A 20357-nucleotide genomic window follows, 5' to 3' on the forward strand; every position below is an offset into this window, starting at 1 on the left:
CTATGTGAAACGAGTTTGATTTCGCTAGCTACGAGCACGGTCAAAAGCACCGTTTGCTCAGCTGTAGCGGGTGACCACTGACGCCGGTTTGCTAATGTCGGTCGAATAATGACTCGAGTCACTCACGGTTCTCTCCAAAGCAAAAGTCACTGCCCGTCCAACTTGCGACCCGTCTTTCAGCTCAACAGCCTTGTCAGTCTGAACTGGAGGCTTGTACTCCTCTGCATCACCAAGCCTCTCTGCCACAAGCCCAGCGCTACCGGATTGCCTCATTCCACGCTCGAGCTGGCGCTCGTATGAAACCTTTCGTAGACGCTCAGTCTCGGCTGGGGTCAGACGTAGGTACAGCTCAATGCCGACAACATGTAAGACGATTGCCAGCCACATCGCGGTGTCGAAGCCGAGCTGAAGCGCTGCGGCTGCCTCTAGCGCGTTTGCAGGGTCAGAGAGATTGGCGCGAACAATAGCCAGTCCGGTAGGGTTGGCCTTGCACGACTGGTAAGTGCTGGCAATGTGCTCGCCGGCTGTGAAGGAGATCTGCTCGCATCGCATGACGGTGTAGTATGTGAAGTAGTTGCTCGTCTGACTGATTACGGTGGCGATGATGATCATAATCATGCGGACCGTGATGATGCTGCCCGCCCAGAACCAGGTGCGGAGCATCCAGGCTCGATGCTGATCGATCTGGAGCCGCTTGATGTTGTAGATTGCGAGGAACAAGCTCGTTGTGGTACCGATAGCGAGGACGCCAACAGCTGTCTGTGTTGAGATCGAGCCGCCAAAGGCGTGACGCGCAATGCCGAGAGCGCCAATGTTTGCGGCCACCAGCAGCAGAGAGACCAGGTAGCCATTCATGCGGTGCAGGAGGAGCAGCTTGTAGCGGATGATGGGGATGAATTGCACGACCGCGAAGATGCTGCCAGGGATGATGCAGATGAGGTGAATGTGGATGAATATGTTATAGAACTTCTTGCTATACCAGAACCATTCTCCAGGGGCGGCCTGCTTGCTAAAGACGCCATTGACGTTCATGATTGGGAGTTTCGAGAGGGAGAAGCCTAGGAGGGCGCCTGCGAAGATGAACCAAAGAACGGCATTGTAGCCTTTCTTGAAGCCGATCGGGTGGTAAGCCTTCCGCATTACACGGACGAAGGCATTGTTGTGGGCTTCTGGGTTGTGGATAGCCATGATGATGGTGACTGGGATGGGGAATGGTATGAAGGGTGCTGAGTCTGATGTGGAGGGCAGAATGCCTGAAGAGATCTGTCTTGGTGGCTGCTTTGGATGGTGATGCTGGAAGGGAAGCCATACTCACCGTGCTTTCACCCTCTACATATACTGCGATGCTTTTCGCCCGTACGGTGCACGCCAAGTAGCGATGCGTCACCGCGAGGGTGTAGTATGCGTTGACATGGGGAGAATTCGGCCGTTCGCGAGAGAGGAGCTCGCGGTGCAGTGTCTCTCGTCCCTCGAGCATACGGCCGGTGTGCAGTTCGTCCGCTCGCAGTCGACGCTCAATATGGTTTAGTGTCAATCCTTCCTGCCCGCGCGATCGCACGAACCTTGGCGGTGTCCGGCGCCCCGTGAGGTGGTCCGACTGCGAGGTATTTATTCTCTGTCAGGAACATAATACGCCGATAGCCCCACGACGCTGGGTGCGACAGTACGGCATGAAACACACTTACGGCCTGTCGTTGGTATGTCCGTTTCAGGGTGAGACCGACGAGATGGAAGAAGGGACCGAAGACGAGGTGGAGGGAAAGTGCGCCAAGGCGTTTCAGCAGCGCCCAGGCTAAAAGCAGAATGGCCTGGAGTGGGGACTTGGACGCTTGGGACGGGCACCATTGGTTGCGTGTCGAGAGCGGCGCAAGATGTGCCTCAGATGTTGAGCCGCGTGCCATTGACACCTGACTGCCCGCCTGCCACCATCGTCGTGGTACCGTTGATGTGTTTCGAGCGCTGCAGGGAATGGCGAACGCGAGCGCGGCGGTGCGCGCGGCCCTCAACATCGTCTTCGTCCACCCTGATCTTGGCATAGGAGGCGCAGAACGGCTGGTTATCGATGCGGCCGTAGGCCTGCAGAGCGTCGGCCATAGGGTCACTATCCTCACATCCTACCGCGATCCCAAGCACTGCTTCGAAGAGGCCAGAGATGGTGAGTCCGCGCCCGCATGACAGCACCTCCCCCCCATCCCCGTCCACTCAGCGATACTGTGACATGAACTGTGCTTGGCGGGGAACGCAAGCTAAGAGAGAGTTCGAAGGCTGAGATTTCAATCAAGGAACACTCGACGTACGAGTGCGCGGCGACGCCCTCTTCCCGCCGTCAATAGGAGGCCGGCTTAGTATCCTGTTCTCCATATTACGGCAACTCGCACTCGTTATCAGCACCGGCATCACCTCGAACGAGCTCAGGACATTACAGCCTGATGTGATATTTGTCGATCAGTTGAGCGCATGTGTGCCTCTCTTTCGAATACTGTACCCGAAAGCGAAGGTGCTATTCTACGGACACTACCCAGACCGACTGTTGGCATCGGAAGGCCAAGGCATACTAAAGCACATAAAAAGAGCATATAGGTTACCGTTCGATGCGATAGAGGGATGGAGTACAGGATGCTCCGACGATATCGTGGTGAACAGCAAGTTCACGCGGTTCGTCTTCAAACACACTTTCGCGGGCATGAAAAGTCGAGATTTGAAAGTCATATACCCGTGCGTAGATACCAGCAATGGACATCCGAAGAACGACACGAAGTTATGGCCGGACAAGAAGATCATGCTGAGCATCAACCGATTTGAGGCGAAGAAGAACCTTGGCCTTGCATTACGCGCATACGCCGGCCTCACGGCCGAGGAGCGAAGTAGAGCCAAGCTTATCCTAGCCGGTGGCTTCGACCCTCGAGCACCTGAGAATGCCAATGTGCATAGGGAGATGCAGACACTATCCGAGTCCTTGAACCTTACACACGCCACCTTCCGCAATAATGATACTGAGAACACCGACCTGACCACGGAAGACGTGGACACGCTCTTCCTCCTGTCCATACCACATGAGCTCAAGCAGCGGTTACTACACTCTGCAAGCTTAATGGTGTACACTCCGAAGAACGAGCACTTCGGCATTGTGCCATTGGAAGCCATGCTTGCCGGCGTGCCAGTGCTCGCAACCAATACCGGCGGACCGCTGGAAACCATCTGGGACGGACGGACAGGCTGGCTGCGGAATCCGGACAAGATCGAGGAGTGGACCAGCGTCATGCGCAAGCCGTTGATACCCTCCAACGAAGAGTCGTTGCGTGCCATGGGCCAGAAAGGCAGGGAGAGAGTGCTTGCTGAGTTCAGTCATACGAAGATGACGGAATCGCTTGACAAAGAGGTTCGTGCGCTTTGCCAAAGCACTGCACCACGACCGCCGATCACGCCGGAGTGGGTGCACGCTTTGTGGATCATGACCGTGATCGCAGTAGTTGCCGGCGTCCTTGTATCACGGCTCATGCTATGGGCGGTGAATCTGGACGAGCAGAAGCATCTCCGTGAGCTTGCCGAAAGGTCAAGTATGGTCAACGAGATCAAGATGAACGGCCACATGAACGGCCACATGAATGGCCACCTGAACGGGCACCTCAAGGGAAGTGACGTGCCCGTTGTGGTAACGGCAACAGCAACAGCCACGGGCGTGGCTCGAGACGAGCTGTAGAAAATTCCAGACAAGTGTGTTCCATTTGCGCGGCCTTCATCTTCGAGGGACAACAAACGAGCGACTGAACTTGTTGCATTGCGACGGCGCAAGGGTGTTTGATGCGGGTAAAAACTAGATGATGAGCTCGCAGCATTTGGAGGCGCACTTGCTTCGTTCGGCCGGGCTTGCATTGGTTGTGGCGGACGGCAAGGTTACAGAAGCTGGCTGATCACACTGCAGATATCTAGGATACCCATAAACGCTGTTTGCTTGCTACTCGTCATCTCACATGGGTTATTGTGACAGATCTCCCATCACTCGGCCGAACTCAATGGGCGGCTGTTGCGTCGTACTTTCGTCAGACACACACCAGATGCACCTTGCCGCAAACCGAGATCCGCATTCTTCTGCGATCTCATCTACAAGTGTGTCGATCGCGCCTGCCATTGGTGGAAGCGTACTATACAGGCACCCTACAAGCTCGAGGAGCGTTTGCATTTGCATTAGCCTGCGATCGCTAACGTATTCCCCGCACAACAGTACTCTATAACGATGCTTTTTGCCTGACAAGCAGCCAACACTATACTGTACCATGCGGACATGTGCGTGGATGGGACGGCAACCATTCGAAGCTGTGGAATGCACGGCGGCGTCATCTACTTGTGTACTCTGCTTGCCAGCCAGCGAGCGCTCCTAGTCAATGGTTCGAGGAAGTTTACGCCGAATATATCATGCCGTTGCCACCTTCATTCAGAGAACAGAGTCTACATTCTCTTCTTAACTTCTACTTCGCCTCGTGTATTGTACTACTGCTAATTGATTGCAGGGATGTTCGTGACAAGCTTTTTGGCGGCTGGCTGGCTGATGCAGGGCATCGTAGCTACTCCGCTACCGTTTACTGAAAGGGATGCATTGATTGAGAGGCCAAGCTTTGAGTTCCACCGCAGAGACCCAGTTACGAAGAGGGATGCAACGCCGCTGGAGACATCTTCCCACATCCTACCCATCCAGGGGACAAGTATCCAAGCGCAAGGCTCATCCGGTAGGTGCACTACAGCTGTGGTGAATGTCTCGCCGTCACACAGGCGACATTGTACAGCGCATATTATGTCAACGCTCTGTGACTGACGATGCCTTCCAGCGTTGCAAAGGTTTGTTCGCGCTGCCAGTAATGTCACAACGCCGCTCATATCCGCGGAACGAGGTGGTGGCTATGCCATCCAGATAGACTTCGGCGGCACAACGTTCGAGGTGGTTTTCGACACTGGCTCAAGCGACCTATGGCTGGCCGAGACCGGAGTGCAATGCGTCAACGCGAACGGCCGTTCCGTAACCGTGGCTCAATGTGGCTTTGGCCCTTTGGCAGATAGCACGTTCGAAGGTGGTAGCATCGCTAATGAGAACTTCAACATCTCCTACGGCGATGGCGAGTTCTTGATTGGCACGCTTGGTCACGAGGATGTCAGTATTGCCGGGATCACCGTGCCAAACCAGGAGGTTGCGCTGGTCAACGAAGCGTACTGGGTGGGTGACAACGTCACATCCGGTCTCATGGGCTTCGCCTTTCCCAGCTTGACCAGCGCCTTCCCGGGCATCAATCCTGCTCTGGACAACCCGAACAACACCGTGCCCTACACAAACTGGATCTTCAATGCCATCGAACAAGGTCTCATTGACCCGATGTTCAGCTTGGCGATCGAACGTGGAACAAATGGCGGCGGAGGGCAACTGGCGCTTGGTGGACTACCAACAATCCCATTCGACCAGACTTTCACCTCGACGCCGCTGCAGATTGTTGACTTAACGGACGATGCGAATGCCGCCCAAAACTTCAGCTTCTACACTATCGTACCGGACGGCTTCTTGCTGTCGGGACAACAGCAAACATACCGCGGTTACCGCAATGTCAGCGAGAGTCCGGCCACGAATTACGATGCTATTGTCGATAGCGGGACAACCCTTATGTACCTGCCGAACAACATAGCGCAGGCGGTCAACGCCCTCTTCGACCCGCCGTCAGTCTACATTGAAGAGGAAGGTGTCTTTGAGAATTACTGCGATGCCACACCGCCGACGTTCGCGATCCGGATCAATGGCACGGACTTCTATATCAACAGCGCAGAAATGTTGTTGACGGGTGCGGGAGGACAAGGTAAAACTTCCCAGAGTAACGCCCACGGTATGACCACGGCTGACGCAAGCTCTTAGATACCTACACCGGCGGATGTATAACTGGTGTGCAGCCAGGCTTCGGTGGGCCGTACATTCTGGGTGACACCTTCTTGAAGAACGTGGTCGCTGTGTATGACATTGGCGCGAGCGAGATGCGTTTCGCGCCGCATGAGAATCACTAGTGGGTGGACAGTTTGCGCGGCAACTTACTTAGGGGTTCTAGTCATAGCGACGAGTAGACTGAGGAAGGCGATGTTCAGCGAATGTTTCCACGTCTCGTGACTCCGGCCAAGTCCGGCTTAGTGCGGCGTCTGTGCGTGTTTCGCAAAGCTGCGCTGCGCCCCTAACCTTCGCGACTTCTTCAAAGCGTTCCTGTCCTTAACGCCAACCCTCCATTAAAGCCATCAATACCAAAGGGTGTTGACAGTATCTCACACGCGCCCAACACTCCAGTCGCGTACGCATACCTTCAAGACTGCCCCCGCCCAGTGGCAGCGACACGTGAGCACTAGCCAGACTCCCAACAGCATTGCCGTCACCGCAAAGCCCAAAGGGTGATACTACCCTTCAATACCGCCAGCTCCACTACGCTCCAGTCATCTTCAGCTCACGATACGCGTAACGAGCCCAGACTCCAGTCTACCAGTCCGATAACCAGCACAGTCATCACACATCACTAGCAAAACCAAGCGATCGACCGAACCTTATCAACACCTTCACCAAAATCAACATGTCCGGAAAGCTCGATCAGTCTCTGGACACCATCATGGCCGAAGGCGGCAACAAAGGCGGCAGGCGCGGAAGGCGCGTTCCAGCTCGTCGCGCAGCTGGCGCCAAGCCCGCCGTCGCAGCACCAACCGGCGGCGTTCAGAAGACCACCAGAGCGCCAAGGACCACAGCAAGCGCTCCTACCGCCCCAGCTTCCGGCGATAGCAAGATCATAGTCAGCAATCTTCCTCAGGATATCACCGAGCTTCTGCTCAAGGTACGTTGACCGGCTTGGATTCCTCGGTACTCTTTCTCCGCAGTTACATTGCAACTGTAACCATCCTTCTTTTGGACTTGGTACCGTCGTGCGCGAGTAGCGCTATGAACCGGTATTGCTTCATCTGTTCACAGACGCGAGGCATACTAGGTAAAGCGCGGGTGTCTTTGTCTTGCAATAAACCTCAACATAAACGCCTGCCTGGCAAGCAGTAGCGTAGTGTGAGGTGCAGACGATCGATGGGAAGTCTGTGAGCAGAGCAGTAGCAGCATCTTGGTACGAGGCTTCCAGGTATCCGCAGCGAAGCCGAAGCAGCTAGCGCAGCTGCAAGCAAGCCAAGGATGCAGTGTCCGAGCAGAAGGCAATATGCTCACAAGAGGGCGCCAGTGTGGACGAGCGTTTGTCCACTGAAGCTCTGGCATGCTTGCAAGAGCCTGGATGACCGGCCGCCTAAAAGGAAGACAAGCTCTGTGCAGAAGAACGAATACAAGCACATGTGCCTGTACAGGTCACACCGCCTCTTGCTGCTGCTGCTCATGCTCATGGAAATTTCCAATGCAGTTATGGGCTACTCCACGCGAAGATGCTCGTGCCGATTTTTCTTCTCGTAGCGATTCAAGCGCAACCTAACAGCAACGGACTGACCTTCCGTGATTCAGGACTTTTTCGCCAAGGCAGTCGGGAGCGTCAAAAAGGTGCTGCTTTCGTACGGGCCGAATGGGCGCAGCCGCGGTGAGGCCACGGTCATTTTCAGCAAGCCGAATGCTGCAGCCGAAGCCATGAAGCAGTTCAACAACGTCAAGGTCGACAACCGCCCCATGAAGGTACGGCAATGCTTTACACAGTGCAATGAGCGAGGTAGTTTCTAACAGCAACCCAGATCGAGATTGTCGGCAGCTCGATCGCGGCACCAGCTAAGCAGACCATGGCCGATCGTATGGCGTGAGTTTCGCCGATGATGCTTTGTTTTGGATGCACATTGCTGACATACCGTTAGCAAGCCAAAGAACGCCTCGAAGGAAAGTGCCAAGGCGGCCGCTGCCCCTAAGAAGGATGCTGCGAAGCCGGCCGCCGACGCTGCTGCGAAGGCGGGTCGTGGTGGCAAGAAGAGAAGCGGACGTGCCGGCCGTCCGAAGGCGAAGACGGCGGACGAGCTCGATGCTGAGATGGCGGACTACTTCGGTGGTGGAGAGGGTGCTCCAAACGGTGCAGCTGCCACCAACGGCGCCGTGCAGCCTGCTGCCACGAACGGTAACGACGCCGCCATGGATGAGGTGTTGTAAGAGAGGGATGGAGCAGGTGAAGCGCAAGACCACCGTGGTGGTATGGTTCGACGACACGATGGAGATGCTGAGACTTTTCCGCTCGGCTACTTGACGACTCTGCGATTTGACACAAACCAGACTGTATCATTATGGCTCTCCTTGAGCATTGGACGTTTCAGCGGCCATCTGACTGTCATTGCAGAAGTTGAACTCGAGCGACGGAGGATGGATTGACGGCGAGATAAGACTGCAAATGTGAAATGCTGTCCTCACGACTCAGCGATCCAACTTTTTGCGCCTCGATACGCTGACCGCAGGTTTCATGATGCAGTCCCCGCGACACTGGACCTCAACAAGCAGAGCACTGGGGTTTCTGGCCACTCCCTCAACGGTCAGTCCACTGCCCGGCGGCATCCAATCTGGTAGGCCAAGCCTTTTCAAGGTACTCTATAAGACGCCGTCTCGCCAAGTCGGGTCGTTGTCTGAATACTCTTCTCATAAGCACAACCTTTAGGGCTCCACACATTCTCCGGTGAAGCTCAAGCCGCTCACGTCCCGGACTTGCAACGGTGCTCTGGTATTCGCGGGACATTGCTTGGCGGTGTGCTCTCAGCAGGCCGCCCAACGGCGAGTGCTAAGCCACCATTCGTCCCTGTCTGCTTGCCCAGCAGAGAGAAGGCCTAGACTCTCCGGGCAGTCTATGCGATTAGTAATTATATCCGGAGCTCCAAACACTTGGCCACAAACACCTCGAGCTTGCATTCTACCCCTGTGTGCCTTGTTCGGGATGACGGGCCACCACCGTAGCTCCGCAGATCGTTCGCTGCTCTATTGCATCCAGCTCCGCGACCGTCCGATGCCCTCTAGTGGGAGAAGCTGTGCTCGCAACAATACGACGTCTACGTCATTTGGAAAGTGGATACTATTCGCGCAGTATCCACGCAAATGTTAAATGCTCTCGACTGAATGAAACAGGCCTCGCAATGCTGCTCACTTTCAGGCACAGGTTTCAAAACTGGTCTCTACGCCATGAGCCACTGCAGCAGCCGTATCTGCCCGTATAACACTAATCAAGCTGGGGCAAACATGAAGTTAAGATCCTCCGACGCTGTCAGCTGAGAGACTTTTGTCCGCAAAGCTTTCCCCGCAGCACCGCAGTTGCGTTCCAGTTCCGCTTGCCCCTCCTTCTCTAGCTCAAACGCCATGCTCTCGCACCCATCTCACCGAGCGACCATTCAGATCATCGCAACCAGGCCGCGATGCCAAATACAGTGGCTTTGACTACGCGGACTACTCATGGACGAGTGGAGAAGGGATCAGACATGCGGGTGGAGATCTACTCCATTCTGCTAGCGGCGCAAATCCCGAGGGCCCATTCACTAGATGCCTAGGTAGGTCTCTTCATACTACTTAACCCCACTTCGCCCTCTTCGGTACATCATTGCCCCTTCTCTAAGACTTCACTGTCAATTTCCCTCTCTGACACACCATTGAATCCAACAACACCATACAAAATGTCTGACCTTTCCGTTAACCTCGAGACGCCGCACTCCGGCAAGTACGAGCAGCCGACCGGTCTGTAAGTCAACACCGAGGTCAAGTGATGGATAGAACGGTCGAATCAAGGCGGACACTGACCAACGCAACAGCTTCATTAACAACGAGTTCGTCAAGGGTGTTGACGGCAAGACCTTCGAGGTCATCAACCCAACCACCGAAGAGGTCATCTGCTCCGTCCACGAGGCCTCCGAGAAGGATGTCGACATTGCAGTATCCGCAGCCCGCAAGGCCTTTGAGGGCCCATGGCGGAAGGAGACCCCAGAAAACCGTGGCAGACTCCTCGTCAAGCTCGCCGACCTCTTCGAGAAGAACCTCGACCTCCTCGCCGCAGTAGAGTCGCTCGACAACGGCAAGGCCATCGCCATGGCCAAGGTTGACATCAGCATGTGCGCTGGCTGCTTGCGATACTACGGTGGCTGGGCAGACAAGATCGAGGGCAAGGTTGTCGACACCACCCCAGATACTTTCAACTACATCCGCAAGGAGCCAGTCGGTGTTTGCGGTCAGATCATTCCGTAAGCGCTTGTCTCCCGTCTTTCTTGCGATCATCAACGCTGACACGCTTGCAGATGGAACTTCCCGCTCCTCATGTGGGCATGGAAGATCGGCCCCGCTGTTGCTTGCGGTAACACCGTCGTCCTCAAGACCGCCGAGCAGACCCCTCTCGGTGGCCTCGTCGCCGCCCGCCTCGTCAAGGAGGCCGGCTTCCCACCAGGTGTCATCAACGTCATCTCCGGTTTCGGCAAGGTCGCCGGTGCCGCCATCGCCTCGCACATGGACGTCGACAAGGTCGCCTTCACTGGCTCCACCGTTGTCGGCCGCACCATCATGAAGGCTGCCGCTGGCTCCAACCTGAAGAAGGTCACCCTCGAGCTCGGTGGCAAGTCTCCCAACATCGTCTTCGAGGATGCCGACATCGACAACGCCATCTCCTGGGTTAACTTCGGTATCTTCTTCAACCACGGCCAGTGCTGCTGCGCTGGCTCGCGTATCTACGTGCAAGAGTCCATCTACGACAAGTTCGTCCAGCGGTTCAAGGAGCGGGCACAGAAGAACGTTGTTGGCGACCCATTCGCCAAGGACACTTTCCAGGGTCCCCAGGTTTCCCAGGTGCAGTTTGACCGCATTATGAGGTAAGCGTTCCCTTTGCATTTGCTGCAGCATCAACATGACAGTTACTTTACTGACTCTGTAACAGCTACATCCAAGCCGGCAAGGACGCTGGCGCCAAGGTCGAGATCGGCGGCAACCGCAAGGGCGACAAGGGCTACTTCATTGAGCCCACTATCTTCTCGAACGTCACCGAGGACATGAAGATCGTGCAAGAAGAGATCTTCGGCCCAGTCTGCTCCATCTCCAAGTTCAAGACCAAGGAGGAGGCCATCCGTGTCGGCAACGCCACCACCTACGGTCTCGCCGCTGCCGTCCACACCAAGAACCTCAACACTGCCATCGAAGTCTCCAACGCCCTCCGCGCCGGTACCGTCTGGGTGAACACCTACAAGTGAGTATTGCCAGTCACATAGCTGTGAGCGCACGATGCTGACGTAGATGTTACAGCACCCTCCACCACCAGATGCCATTCGGCGGCTACAAGGAGTCCGGTCTCGGTCGTGAGCTCGGCGAGGCTGCGCTTGACAACTACACCCAGACCAAGACCGTCTCGATCAGACTCGGCGATGCGCTGTTCGGTTAAACGACATGCGTGCGTAATGGGTTAATGGCGTCTTCTTCCTGTAGCTATGTATGTACAGAGGAAATGAAAACGAAGCTATGAAGCAATATTTCCTCACCTATCGTGTCAAGCGTGCTTGAACATGCCAATGCTATTGAGTAATATTCCCACCTAGAGTTGGTATCAGTCGTACTTCAGACCTCTACATGCGATTCGTCTGTCACAATTACATGCGCACGAGTCACTCTACTCATCCACCAAACAGCACCTCAACATAATGTGTACCATGGCAAGGGAGGCGTTAATTAATGCACCGAGTTCATAATGGTTGCAAAACCATGTATTGCATGTTCTTCTCTACTATCTACTTATAGTACTCATGGACATGGTGCTTCGACTTCCACCTCATGAAGTAGCAGCAAAACGGGAACAATACAGTGTTGACCGCACCCCAGGCAATCAGCACGCCGAAGTCGAGGCCTATCCGGCTATGCAATCCGAATAAGATATGTCTTGATCCTTCCACGACGTAGTGCAGAGGCCATGCGTAACCCCAATGGTAGAAGCCCGGTTCGAGATCGATATCGTAGAATGCTGTACTGACGTTTGTAATGACCCAGAAGATAAGCCATAGACCTGTCCAAGGCTGACCAACGATCATAGCTACGTTCTCGCATGCAAGGCCGAGTGCGATCATACCGAAGAAGTTGAGCATCCTGCGAAGTATCAAGCGTTAGTACTGTTCTAAACTGCAAGCAGAATCACTGCCAAGTGTACGTACCAGTACACAGGGAAGGTGCCATGACCGTAAGCATCGGCGTTCTTGAAACCGTCCACAGTCCAGGTAACGTCCGTCTCAGAAGTGACAGGGTTACCACCCGAGAAGTTGACCTGGAATGCCAGCGAGATAAGAGAGTAGGCTAGCGACAGCATAAAGTAGGCGGACATCGTGGCACACCAACGCCAGATAATGAGTTGGTAGAACTTGAGCGGAGGGTGACCTTCGGGTTTGAGATACTGCAGGTTTTGGTTAGTCTGAGACGGCATCCCTCGGATACGAAGAAACTGCTTACCTTGAAATGTATCGGCAGGTAGAAAGCAAAAGAGAAGAACGAGATGATGATCAGGTAGATCAGCCCGATGCTGACGGACGGGATGACTTGGTAAGGAAAGAAGGGCCGTAGGTTGTACTGGCTGAATCCGATCGCTGGACTGAGCGCCTGCGGCACGCGGGCTGCGTTTGTAATGAGCGTGGCATCGGTACTCGCGTTCTGCATCACCATCTGCGTCCAACGCTCACCCACCATGCTAGTCGCTTCGGTCATGAAAGCGCTCAGAATCGGCGACATGAAGTCGTACCAATTCGTGTCGTCACGGGAATCGATGTAGATGAGCTGACATGCGCCCATGGGGTCGTACGACGTGTTGCCATTCTGGATGGCGGAATACAGCATGGCGGTGGCGTTCGGGTTGATCACGATAGCTGCCCAGGCATCGAAGTCGAAGACCGCTTGGCGAACTTGGATGGGATCGTTGGCGAAGTTGGAAGGTGGCAGCACGCCGAATCCGAGATGCGGCACAGGGCTCGCTACCATCTGTTCTGCAAGTTCCGTAATGAGAGGTCCGACAACAGGAGCGTGGCCAGCAGTATTGTATGGTGCGACCTGTCCGTCAAAGTCGACCACGTACACCACGAGTGATGACAGGTTCGGCTCGATGTGGAATAGAGCACCCCAGTATATCGACAAGACGCCCAGGATGAACACCATCAAAAGGGCGGTGGTGACGGTCCACTTGAACATCGCTTCGTGCCGTACATGCTTCAGTCGTGGATCCCAGAAGCCTACTGGTTTGGGCGGTCCACCTTGCTGCTCCTCATCACCCTCTTCTTCCTCGTTGTTCTGCTCGTCGTTGCCGCGTTCACGCGCACCATCCTCGTCCTTCTCGGAGTCGGCAAGTTTGGACTCCTCTTCAGATGATACTGGTCGAGTGCCTTGCGCGAATCCTTCCTGTGGGTCCGGGTTGCCATTCGAACTGAGCAGACCAGCCGGTCTGAGCGTACTCATCTTCGAAGCGAAGAGGAGTGCCAATCTATGGGACCGAACGCTTGATAACTGAGGGAATACTATCTCTGACCTACCGGTATATGAGTGCAGCACAAGATTACATATGACATTTTGTCCCAAGGGGCAGTGACGACATGTTCAACGAACTATTGCCATTAACGCCAGAGTGAGAGGCGTTGCCCCAATGGAAAAGGTGCCGGTATGCCGCTGTGAGCGACGTCGATCTTGAGCCAAGATGACGTGGGTCGATCGAAAGAACTGTGGAAAGGTTCACAGAGCCGCACTTCGCTTGCCGGAGAGTCTCCCTCACGTGCCGCTACGCTAAACAGTTCGGTCTAAACGCCTCTAACTGTAAGTTCTACTTGAAAGCAAACATTTCGCAGCTGACATCTGTGAACACTGATCCTGAACTCGTTGTCGTAGTGCTCGTCAGGAGGCCTCGATTACCGCTCCATCATCCAGTCGTTCACGCAACTTTGACCCTTCCGCTAGCCTGGTTGCTACTGAAGCCGGCGACAATCCTCTGCAACGTCTGCAGCACGCCGCTAAATAGGGTTTCGTAGATACCCATCAGTATGATGCCCAGCAGACTGATGTCGGGGTCGCTGTCTAGCCCCTTGCCCAACCTTCGCATGTTGTAGTAGAAAAACTGGATGGGTAGGCCACCACCAATGACCTTCACCGGTATGGCCTTGCTTAGCCATTGTCCGCGGATGATATGGCTTTTCGCAAGCGCGCCTTCGTCGTCGTACTCAGGATTAAGCAGGATCTTACGCGGTAGCTCGGGCTCGAGAACCGCAGACCGTCCAAGTCCAATGAGGTCGCAGGACCGGCTGTAGATCGCATCAGCCATGCCTGTCCTCGTGCGGAAGCCTCCAGAGAGTTGGACCGGCACGTCAGATGGCATAGCCATCACTTTGTCCGCGAAGTCCGTGAAGAAGGCCTCCCGTATGCGCGTGCTCTCGTTCATCTTCTTCGCTCGCTCTGCAGTCTTTGTGCCGAAAGAGTTATGCAATCCGCTGTTCTTCTGCTCGGCGTTCCCGCCGCTGATCTCCACGAAGTCCACCATGCCGCACTCACGCAGCCATCGGACCTGCTCGAGGCCTTCCTCGACCTCAAGACCTTCGCCTTTGTCCATGTAGTCTGCGCTGTTGAGCTTGACACTGAGGCAGTACGGTCGCGGGCATCGCTCTCTGATCTCCGTAACGAGGCGTTTCAGTAACTTCATGCGCTTCTCCGGCGTTCCGCCGTATTCGTCAGTCCGCTTGTTTGTTCGAGGAGACAGGAACTGGGAGAGCAGAAAGCCATGCGCGCCGTGGAGCTGACAGCCAGCAAATCCAGCATCTCTCGCGACTTCAGCACCGCGAATCCACATCCCAACCACTTCGTCTATGTCTTCGATCGTCATAGCCTTCGGCGTTCCGAGCACAGACTGCAGAGCCATCTTATCTAGCCAAGTGTCGCCCAGCTCTACCGGCACTTCACTGGGACACAGCGTCCTCATGTCCTTCGGCCTGATACCGGCGCCCGCGGGGCTCATGCGTCCCGGATGCGCAAGCTGTACGATACACGGCGTGCCATCTTTCTGTGCGATCCGCGCCCACTCCTTCCAGATCTGCAATCTCTCTGGCTCTGGGGACTTCTCATGGCAGCATACATCACCGGCGATGGAGAAGAAACGTCGGTCGATCTGAACTTGGCCCGTGATGAGCAGACCGTACTGCGACTTGGCCCAGAGGCTGTACAGGTTCTTAAAGGTTGAGAGTGGTGGATCGAACCAAGGCGCCTCCGCTTGGGTCTCTTGCATTGGACATTTCACGAGACGGTTGGGAAGGGTGAGGCCGCATGGTAGGGTAAGTGGTTGAGCAATGATGTCGAGGGCATTGGGAGGGTGAGAAGGAGATGTGGCCATTGTTTGGGTCTTAGTCTGTGACATATTGATCCACGAGTAGCTGACAAGGCAGAAATGGTACGACGTTCGGTAGAGAAGGATCAAAGAGCTCGTACTTACCACGGAGCTGCAATAACGAACAGAAGCCATTGAATCGACACTGATAGGGGGCCATGGCAGTACCGTTCTAGAGCCGCCCATACAGTAGCCACTGCAGCGTGCGAGTCCGAGGACTGAGTTTGGCCTGCACAAGTGCAGTATGGCTTATCAGCGGCATAACGGGTAGGCGGCGGGAATAGCAGTAGCGCAAAGCAATCTTATCTCGCCCGGGCACGCCAAAAGTTGTGCCTATTCATTGCCTTGTCCTAAGACGCTGGGCTCGAAAAAGGAAGAGATGGTGATGGTGTATTGAAGGGTCGTTTGTAGATTTGTATCACGAAACTGGACAGCAACCGCTGACTAAGGCGTTGTTGACGGTCGATGCGGTCCGTGCTCAATCGGACATGATGTTCACTTCACATTTCACCGCTGGCAGCGCTTCTCTTCGATTTCCAGGTTGCTCTGGTCGCATGCGAGCGAGTCTTGCAGTACTGGTCCCCTCTGTTTTGATACTCTGAAATGTACTTCCCAGAAGGTACGGCCTCCATCCATTTGACACATAGGTCTTACGACTCCGGTTTCATGCTAATACCAATTTGTCCTGCACCGTATGGGAAGCGTAGGCCCCGGGCAGCACTCTTTGCTTTCAGCGGCCTCTGGTCGTCCCAGGAGCATCAAGTATCGGCATCAGGCTCTATATACTAACGGATCAAAGTTTTCATCTTGCAGGCACGTATATGAAGGTAGGTCCCAGTTGGCAGCGCAAGGACTACCACCTCTTCCACTACCATACGGTCTCCTTACTCACTTGCATGCGTACCGGTCTATTAGAACGCTTACACTCTTGATTTTCTGACGTACTTGGCGGCTTGCTATTTCGAACGTGCAGCACTCATAACTGCATCCGTTAATTGCTATCACTCCGTCGTCAATATTAGCTACTCAAGCGTACGGCGTAGCCTTTATCCCTTGCTTGTTATCATACTTCGGGCCCACCTGCAGTGATACCAATGTCCGTCAGAGTGCAACATTACCGAAACACTGTACGCTTTCGAATCTCCGCCATTTGGCATCCACTAAGGACTCCCGGGTCCGTGCCTTGCCGATTACACTACTGACACGGCTGTCTCAAAAAGTGATTGACTAGCTGGTGAAGCAGTGATAACACATGTGCAACATCTCATAGTCGAAATCTTCGTTGCGCAATAAAGCAAAGATGCTGAACCCTGCCGTAAAGATGTCTAGTCCAAGCGAGTCTAAGCGAGTCAAGACTCAAGCACCGCCAAAGTCCTTGTTCTACGGCACCGGAATCCCCAAGCACAGAAGTTCGACATCCACTTCTTCAATCCTTCGGCGCAAGTCGGCTTCAAAGTCGGTTCGCCGACTGACCCAAGCACTGACCACGACGACGCCACGACGGCCGAGCCTGCCGCAACTGCATCAGCAAGCTGGAAGAATAAGACCAACAAGGCCTATAAACAGCAGGCTGATCGGAGTCTCGAAGAGCCACACGAAAGTCGCCACATTGTGGAGAAGGATCAGAAGGCCTGACGCGGAGCCGACTCGCAGTGCTCTCTCTGGGATTGCTTTGACGGGGTGTCCCGGAGTCAAAGAACCATGATGCGCTCCACTTGGCCATTGGAGAAGGGTGCAGCTCAGCCGAGGCGCGGCGTCCGTGGTATGGCTCAGCATGCGCATGGTGTGCAGTGTCGATTGGGGAGGTCGCGGACGTTGTGCGAACGAGATTCGGACGATGCGTAGCCACGATATGCAACACCCATCGTGGACGGTGGACGTATGGTGCCTCGTGGCTGAGGCGTGCTTTGTCTCTAGCCTGATCGTAATCTCGAGTGGCAGATACACAAAGCCGTAAAGTTAGATTGCACCTTCAACACGATTGTTCTCATTATGTCCGCTTTGTCTTGTCACTGCTCGCTGGGTTATCGTGATGATCTGCTGTGTATGCAAAGGGCGAGGCATGCTGCAGGTCGGACTGCGGCATCCGCGTTGATTTTTGTCTGGCACCGTCCGTTTCCAACGCTCTCCGGTAGAGCGTAGCATGCAGCGTGTCTCGAGCTTCTGGACTTTTACTTGAGTACCGAGCAGCTTTTCGCAGTCGAAATGCTGACGAAGAAGGGGAACAAACGGAAAGCGCAGGACGCTGTAGTTGGAAAGCGAAGCAAGCGGAAGACGAACATTCGGAAAGAAACAAGAACAGGCACTCAGAAGCCGGAGCAGAAGGTTGAAGAGCAGACAAGAGGCACTGAGCGGAAAGTGCCTGAAACGGAAGAACAGAGCAAATCCACTAATAGAGAAGCGCAGCAGGTCAAACAAGCATCACCTACGCAGTCTGGTGAGCCCCTCCGTATCTCGCCGGTTGACGGCTTCAACAAGCCATTCGAACAGCGTGATGGCGAGATCAGAGTGCAAGGCTATCTCAAGGATTCGAAAGGAGTCGTATGGAAGGTGTGGAAGGTCAGAGTCGAGTTCCGGCCCGTACGATGGAGAGCAAGAGATGTCGCAGACCACCCAGAGCAGGACGACGGGCTGCCGGTAAGTCCACAAACGCGTCCTTCTCCGGAACAGATGAGCGTAGCCGAGCTAGAGCGGTACCAAGATTGGCAAGCCAAACAAGACGGGCTGATCTGGATTGGCTTGACCCCGACACGATGCCGGCGTTCTACAAGGGTCTGATGAAGCTGTATAGTGGTTGAGTTGTTCATCAAGCATGATTTGCGAACGTGAGGCGGTCATTGAGTTGCATGAGAGTAGGCGACCAGCGGTTGGGGTTCGAGTATGGTCAGTCAACGGAGCCGTTGATGTAAGACGGCATAGTTGTCCGTAGACGGTCCAGGCAGCCGTGATGGTGCTCTCTTGGGTCAACCGTAGGGCTGGAGCATGTATCAACAATGGTAAGACTCCAGCTACCTGGCATCGAAAGTTGACCGTGCTGCGGCTGCACGGAACTGAGGTGCTTCCCGCGGCATGAACCCCAGTAGGAGGCCTTGGAAAGCTGTAAGCTCATCTGTCAATTGTCAGCACGGACGCCGGCTCCAATCTCGTCCACGATGCGATCAAGATCTCGTTGCAGATTCGATCCGTAGCGTGTAGAGCAACCGGGTCTGCAGGCGCTGACAATGCGTTAGACAGCGTCACAGAAGTACAAGTGCATATTATGTGGCAGGCCCGTAAGCGGGTTGAGATAAGCTTGCAGGCGCCACTTCAGCCTCCCGCGGCATTGTTCGAACATGGGTGTCTCCCGTGCGCATTGCCCTAGAGCGGGCGAGATGCCATAGCTAAAACGAATGATGCTGGAGCACTGTATTCACTCACCATCTTCGGCACACATTCACTGTCGGTAAAAACAGCAGCCAGTTTAGCCTAGCACATGCCGGGAGCAATGCGGTATCTCCGTAGATGGGAGCCGATCTGCTTTGGATTTGTTGTCACGTCGTGCAGAAGCGCAGCATCGTCGAGGTGATTTTCAAGTCTCTGATCACAGATTTTCCTGTCAGTGTAGGCAAGCAGATACAAGGATAGCACCAATGAGAGCCAAGCGGTTGTAGACGGAAGACGGGCTGACTACCGCCTATTGAAGCTGTACTGTCACCAAAAAAACAGCTAACATCATCGACCAGCCGGTGCTGGGAGAGCCTTGTACACCTACTCCCCATGAGGTAGGGATTGATTACGGTTGGGCTTCCATTCGTCCTGGCGAGCTGGTTCTCGTCTTACTGCGAAGACTTCGGCACGCAGAGATTGACCACGTTCCTCATCCATTGGGCGTCGTATCCGCGTACAACAAAGCAAGGCTTCTAACGATATGCATTTCCAAATGAACAAAGAATTGGCCTGTCGTCACACCGAGTTCCTGAGTCGGGCACCTGTCATACTCGTGATGGTCCCCCTGATCGTCATGCCACGCCTGTCGCACGCATTAACCAAGTGCGATCTTTGCCTGCCACCTGCCCACGTGTAGAGTAGTGCTGTGCTTTCGGTAGCACTGCCGGGTGACCGCGAGATGGGCGTCGGCATGTTTGGACGTGTGAGAGGAAATGCAGCGGTGATCAGGGGGAGGAGGTGCCGTACGGGGAAAGCGGCCTGGGAGACGGACTGCTGTGTCTAAAAGCTTGATCGAGGAGGAACCCCAGCGTCATTGCTCCGCCAATTGCGGTGCCTCTTCGCTGCCACGCCTCTCGCTGCCGCACCCATTCGCTACCCACCGCATGCAAACGTGGCCGCGTCTTGGCCGGTCTGCAGCTCTTGAAACGGACACAGGGCTGCACCTTGCGCATACCTGCGGTCTAGCGAGCCACTTGCCGATGCGTGAGTAAGGCTTAGCGTTTCTGATCGAATGTTGCTGCCGCCTTCCGCGAGCGGGCGTCCACCAATTCCTACTTCTGACGCCGCGTGGGTGACGGAAGAGCTTCCAATGTTAGCCTCATGTCACCCGACTTGGTCGCGGCGCCCGGGCGTTGTTTACCAGGGAACTTGAGATCCAAAGAGATCAAACATCCCGCTCACGATGCCACGCCTTCCCTATCCACTGGTGATGCCGCGCGCCGCGAAGCGGGCAGCGAGGTGACACCGTCTAATGCGGTTGTCGAACTTCAATCCAAGAATAGCTCCCGTCCAAGGCGGTCTACCACCCATGATGCAGTCCAGCCTCAACTGTCCGAGAGGGACAGTATCTTCGCAACCCATTACATGCCCAGCACCAGTCCCGTGACATCACCAAGGTTCTTCGGCAAGGCTACCAACAACGTGGAGGGAAGGTACGAAGGGGCGGAGATGGCGGTCACGTCTCCGCCAAGGCCACTGAACGATTTCCTAAGATCGTCTGGCAAAGACATGCCAGAATATGCACGAAGCATGGAGTCACGGGCGTCCGCAACCGATGCGAGTGTCATTCGGAACCGTCCGAGTCGAAAGAGTCTGCCCTTACAATGGCATCGGCGGTCG

At 54.9% G+C, this 20357-nt stretch overlaps 11 protein-coding genes across 11 annotated transcripts; 7 read left to right on the forward strand and 4 right to left on the reverse strand.

Moving 5' to 3' along the window:
- Nucleotides 1-207: 207 nt before the first annotated feature.
- Nucleotides 208-1188, reverse strand: BAUCODRAFT_57336 (uncharacterized protein; the record flags this gene model as incomplete). Its single annotated transcript, XM_007682799.1, has 1 exon — nt 208-1188. A coding segment is annotated over one exon (981 nt), but the record flags the coding sequence as incomplete, so codon positions are not given.
- Nucleotides 1189-1578: 390 nt separating this feature from the next.
- On the forward strand, nt 1579-3838 carry BAUCODRAFT_311273 (glycosyltransferase family 4 protein). Its single transcript, XM_007683095.1, has 2 exons — nt 1579-2155; nt 2283-3838. The coding sequence occupies exons 1-2, from the start codon at nt 1969-1971 to the stop codon at nt 3698-3700; spliced, it is 1605 nt and encodes a 534-aa protein (XP_007681285.1). The 5' UTR covers nt 1579-1968; the 3' UTR covers nt 3701-3838.
- A 672-nt stretch (nt 3839-4510) lies between these two features.
- BAUCODRAFT_134676 (uncharacterized protein) lies at nt 4511-6116 on the forward strand (the record flags this gene model as incomplete). The annotated part of the gene is made up of 3 exons (XM_007683096.1): nt 4511-4724; nt 4824-5834; nt 5891-6116. The coding sequence occupies 3 exons, from the start codon at nt 4511-4513 to the stop codon at nt 6034-6036; spliced, it is 1371 nt and encodes a 456-aa protein (XP_007681286.1). The 3' UTR covers nt 6037-6116.
- Nucleotides 6117-6584: 468 nt separating this feature from the next.
- On the forward strand, nt 6585-8122 carry BAUCODRAFT_152279 (uncharacterized protein; the record flags this gene model as incomplete). Its single annotated transcript, XM_007683097.1, has 4 exons — nt 6585-6839; nt 7499-7663; nt 7720-7781; nt 7837-8122. 4 exons carry the CDS (start codon nt 6585-6587, stop codon nt 8120-8122), a joined length of 768 nt encoding a protein of 255 aa, XP_007681287.1.
- Nucleotides 8123-9337: 1215 nt separating this feature from the next.
- Nucleotides 9338-11382, forward strand: BAUCODRAFT_311185 (uncharacterized protein). Its single transcript, XM_007683098.1, has 5 exons — nt 9338-9683; nt 9754-10179; nt 10234-10797; nt 10863-11168; nt 11225-11382. Exons 1-5 carry the CDS (start codon nt 9619-9621, stop codon nt 11358-11360), a joined length of 1497 nt encoding a protein of 498 aa, XP_007681288.1. The 5' UTR covers nt 9338-9618; the 3' UTR covers nt 11361-11382.
- Nucleotides 11383-11684: 302 nt separating this feature from the next.
- On the reverse strand, nt 11685-13542 carry BAUCODRAFT_143426 (uncharacterized protein). Its single transcript, XM_007683099.1, has 3 exons — nt 12413-13542; nt 12121-12356; nt 11685-12055 (listed from the first exon to the last, which is right to left on the reverse strand). The coding sequence occupies exons 1-3, from the start codon at nt 13403-13405 to the stop codon at nt 11704-11706; spliced, it is 1581 nt and encodes a 526-aa protein (XP_007681289.1). The 5' UTR covers nt 13406-13542; the 3' UTR covers nt 11685-11703.
- A 107-nt stretch (nt 13543-13649) lies between these two features.
- On the reverse strand, nt 13650-15676 carry BAUCODRAFT_39070 (uncharacterized protein). Its single transcript, XM_007682757.1, has one exon. It carries the CDS (start codon nt 15315-15317, stop codon nt 13872-13874), a length of 1446 nt encoding a protein of 481 aa, XP_007680947.1. The 5' UTR covers nt 15318-15676; the 3' UTR covers nt 13650-13871.
- A 192-nt stretch (nt 15677-15868) lies between these two features.
- Nucleotides 15869-16368, forward strand: BAUCODRAFT_39071 (uncharacterized protein). Its single transcript, XM_007682758.1, has one exon. The coding sequence runs from the start codon at nt 15915-15917 to the stop codon at nt 16098-16100; it is 186 nt and encodes a 61-aa protein (XP_007680948.1). The 5' UTR covers nt 15869-15914; the 3' UTR covers nt 16101-16368.
- BAUCODRAFT_39072 (uncharacterized protein) lies at nt 16349-17030 on the forward strand. The gene has a single exon (XM_007682759.1). It carries the CDS (start codon nt 16633-16635, stop codon nt 17014-17016), a length of 384 nt encoding a protein of 127 aa, XP_007680949.1. The 5' UTR covers nt 16349-16632; the 3' UTR covers nt 17017-17030.
- A 113-nt stretch (nt 17031-17143) lies between these two features.
- On the forward strand, nt 17144-18089 carry BAUCODRAFT_570621 (uncharacterized protein; the record flags this gene model as incomplete). The annotated part of the gene is made up of 1 exon (XM_007683100.1): nt 17144-18089. The coding sequence occupies exon 1, from the start codon at nt 17517-17519 to the stop codon at nt 18087-18089; it is 573 nt and encodes a 190-aa protein (XP_007681290.1). The 5' UTR covers nt 17144-17516.
- A 642-nt stretch (nt 18090-18731) lies between these two features.
- BAUCODRAFT_311457 (uncharacterized protein) lies at nt 18732-19161 on the reverse strand. Its single transcript, XM_007683101.1, has one exon. The coding sequence runs from the start codon at nt 19067-19069 to the stop codon at nt 18842-18844; it is 228 nt and encodes a 75-aa protein (XP_007681291.1). The 5' UTR covers nt 19070-19161; the 3' UTR covers nt 18732-18841.
- Between the last annotated feature and the right edge of the window lie 1196 nt (nt 19162-20357).

Source organism: Baudoinia panamericana, assembly GCF_000338955.1.
Source record: "Baudoinia panamericana UAMH 10762 unplaced genomic scaffold BAUCOscaffold_14, whole genome shotgun sequence".
In the NCBI taxonomy this organism is placed as follows: Eukaryota; Fungi; Ascomycota; class Dothideomycetes; order Mycosphaerellales; family Teratosphaeriaceae; genus Baudoinia; species Baudoinia panamericana.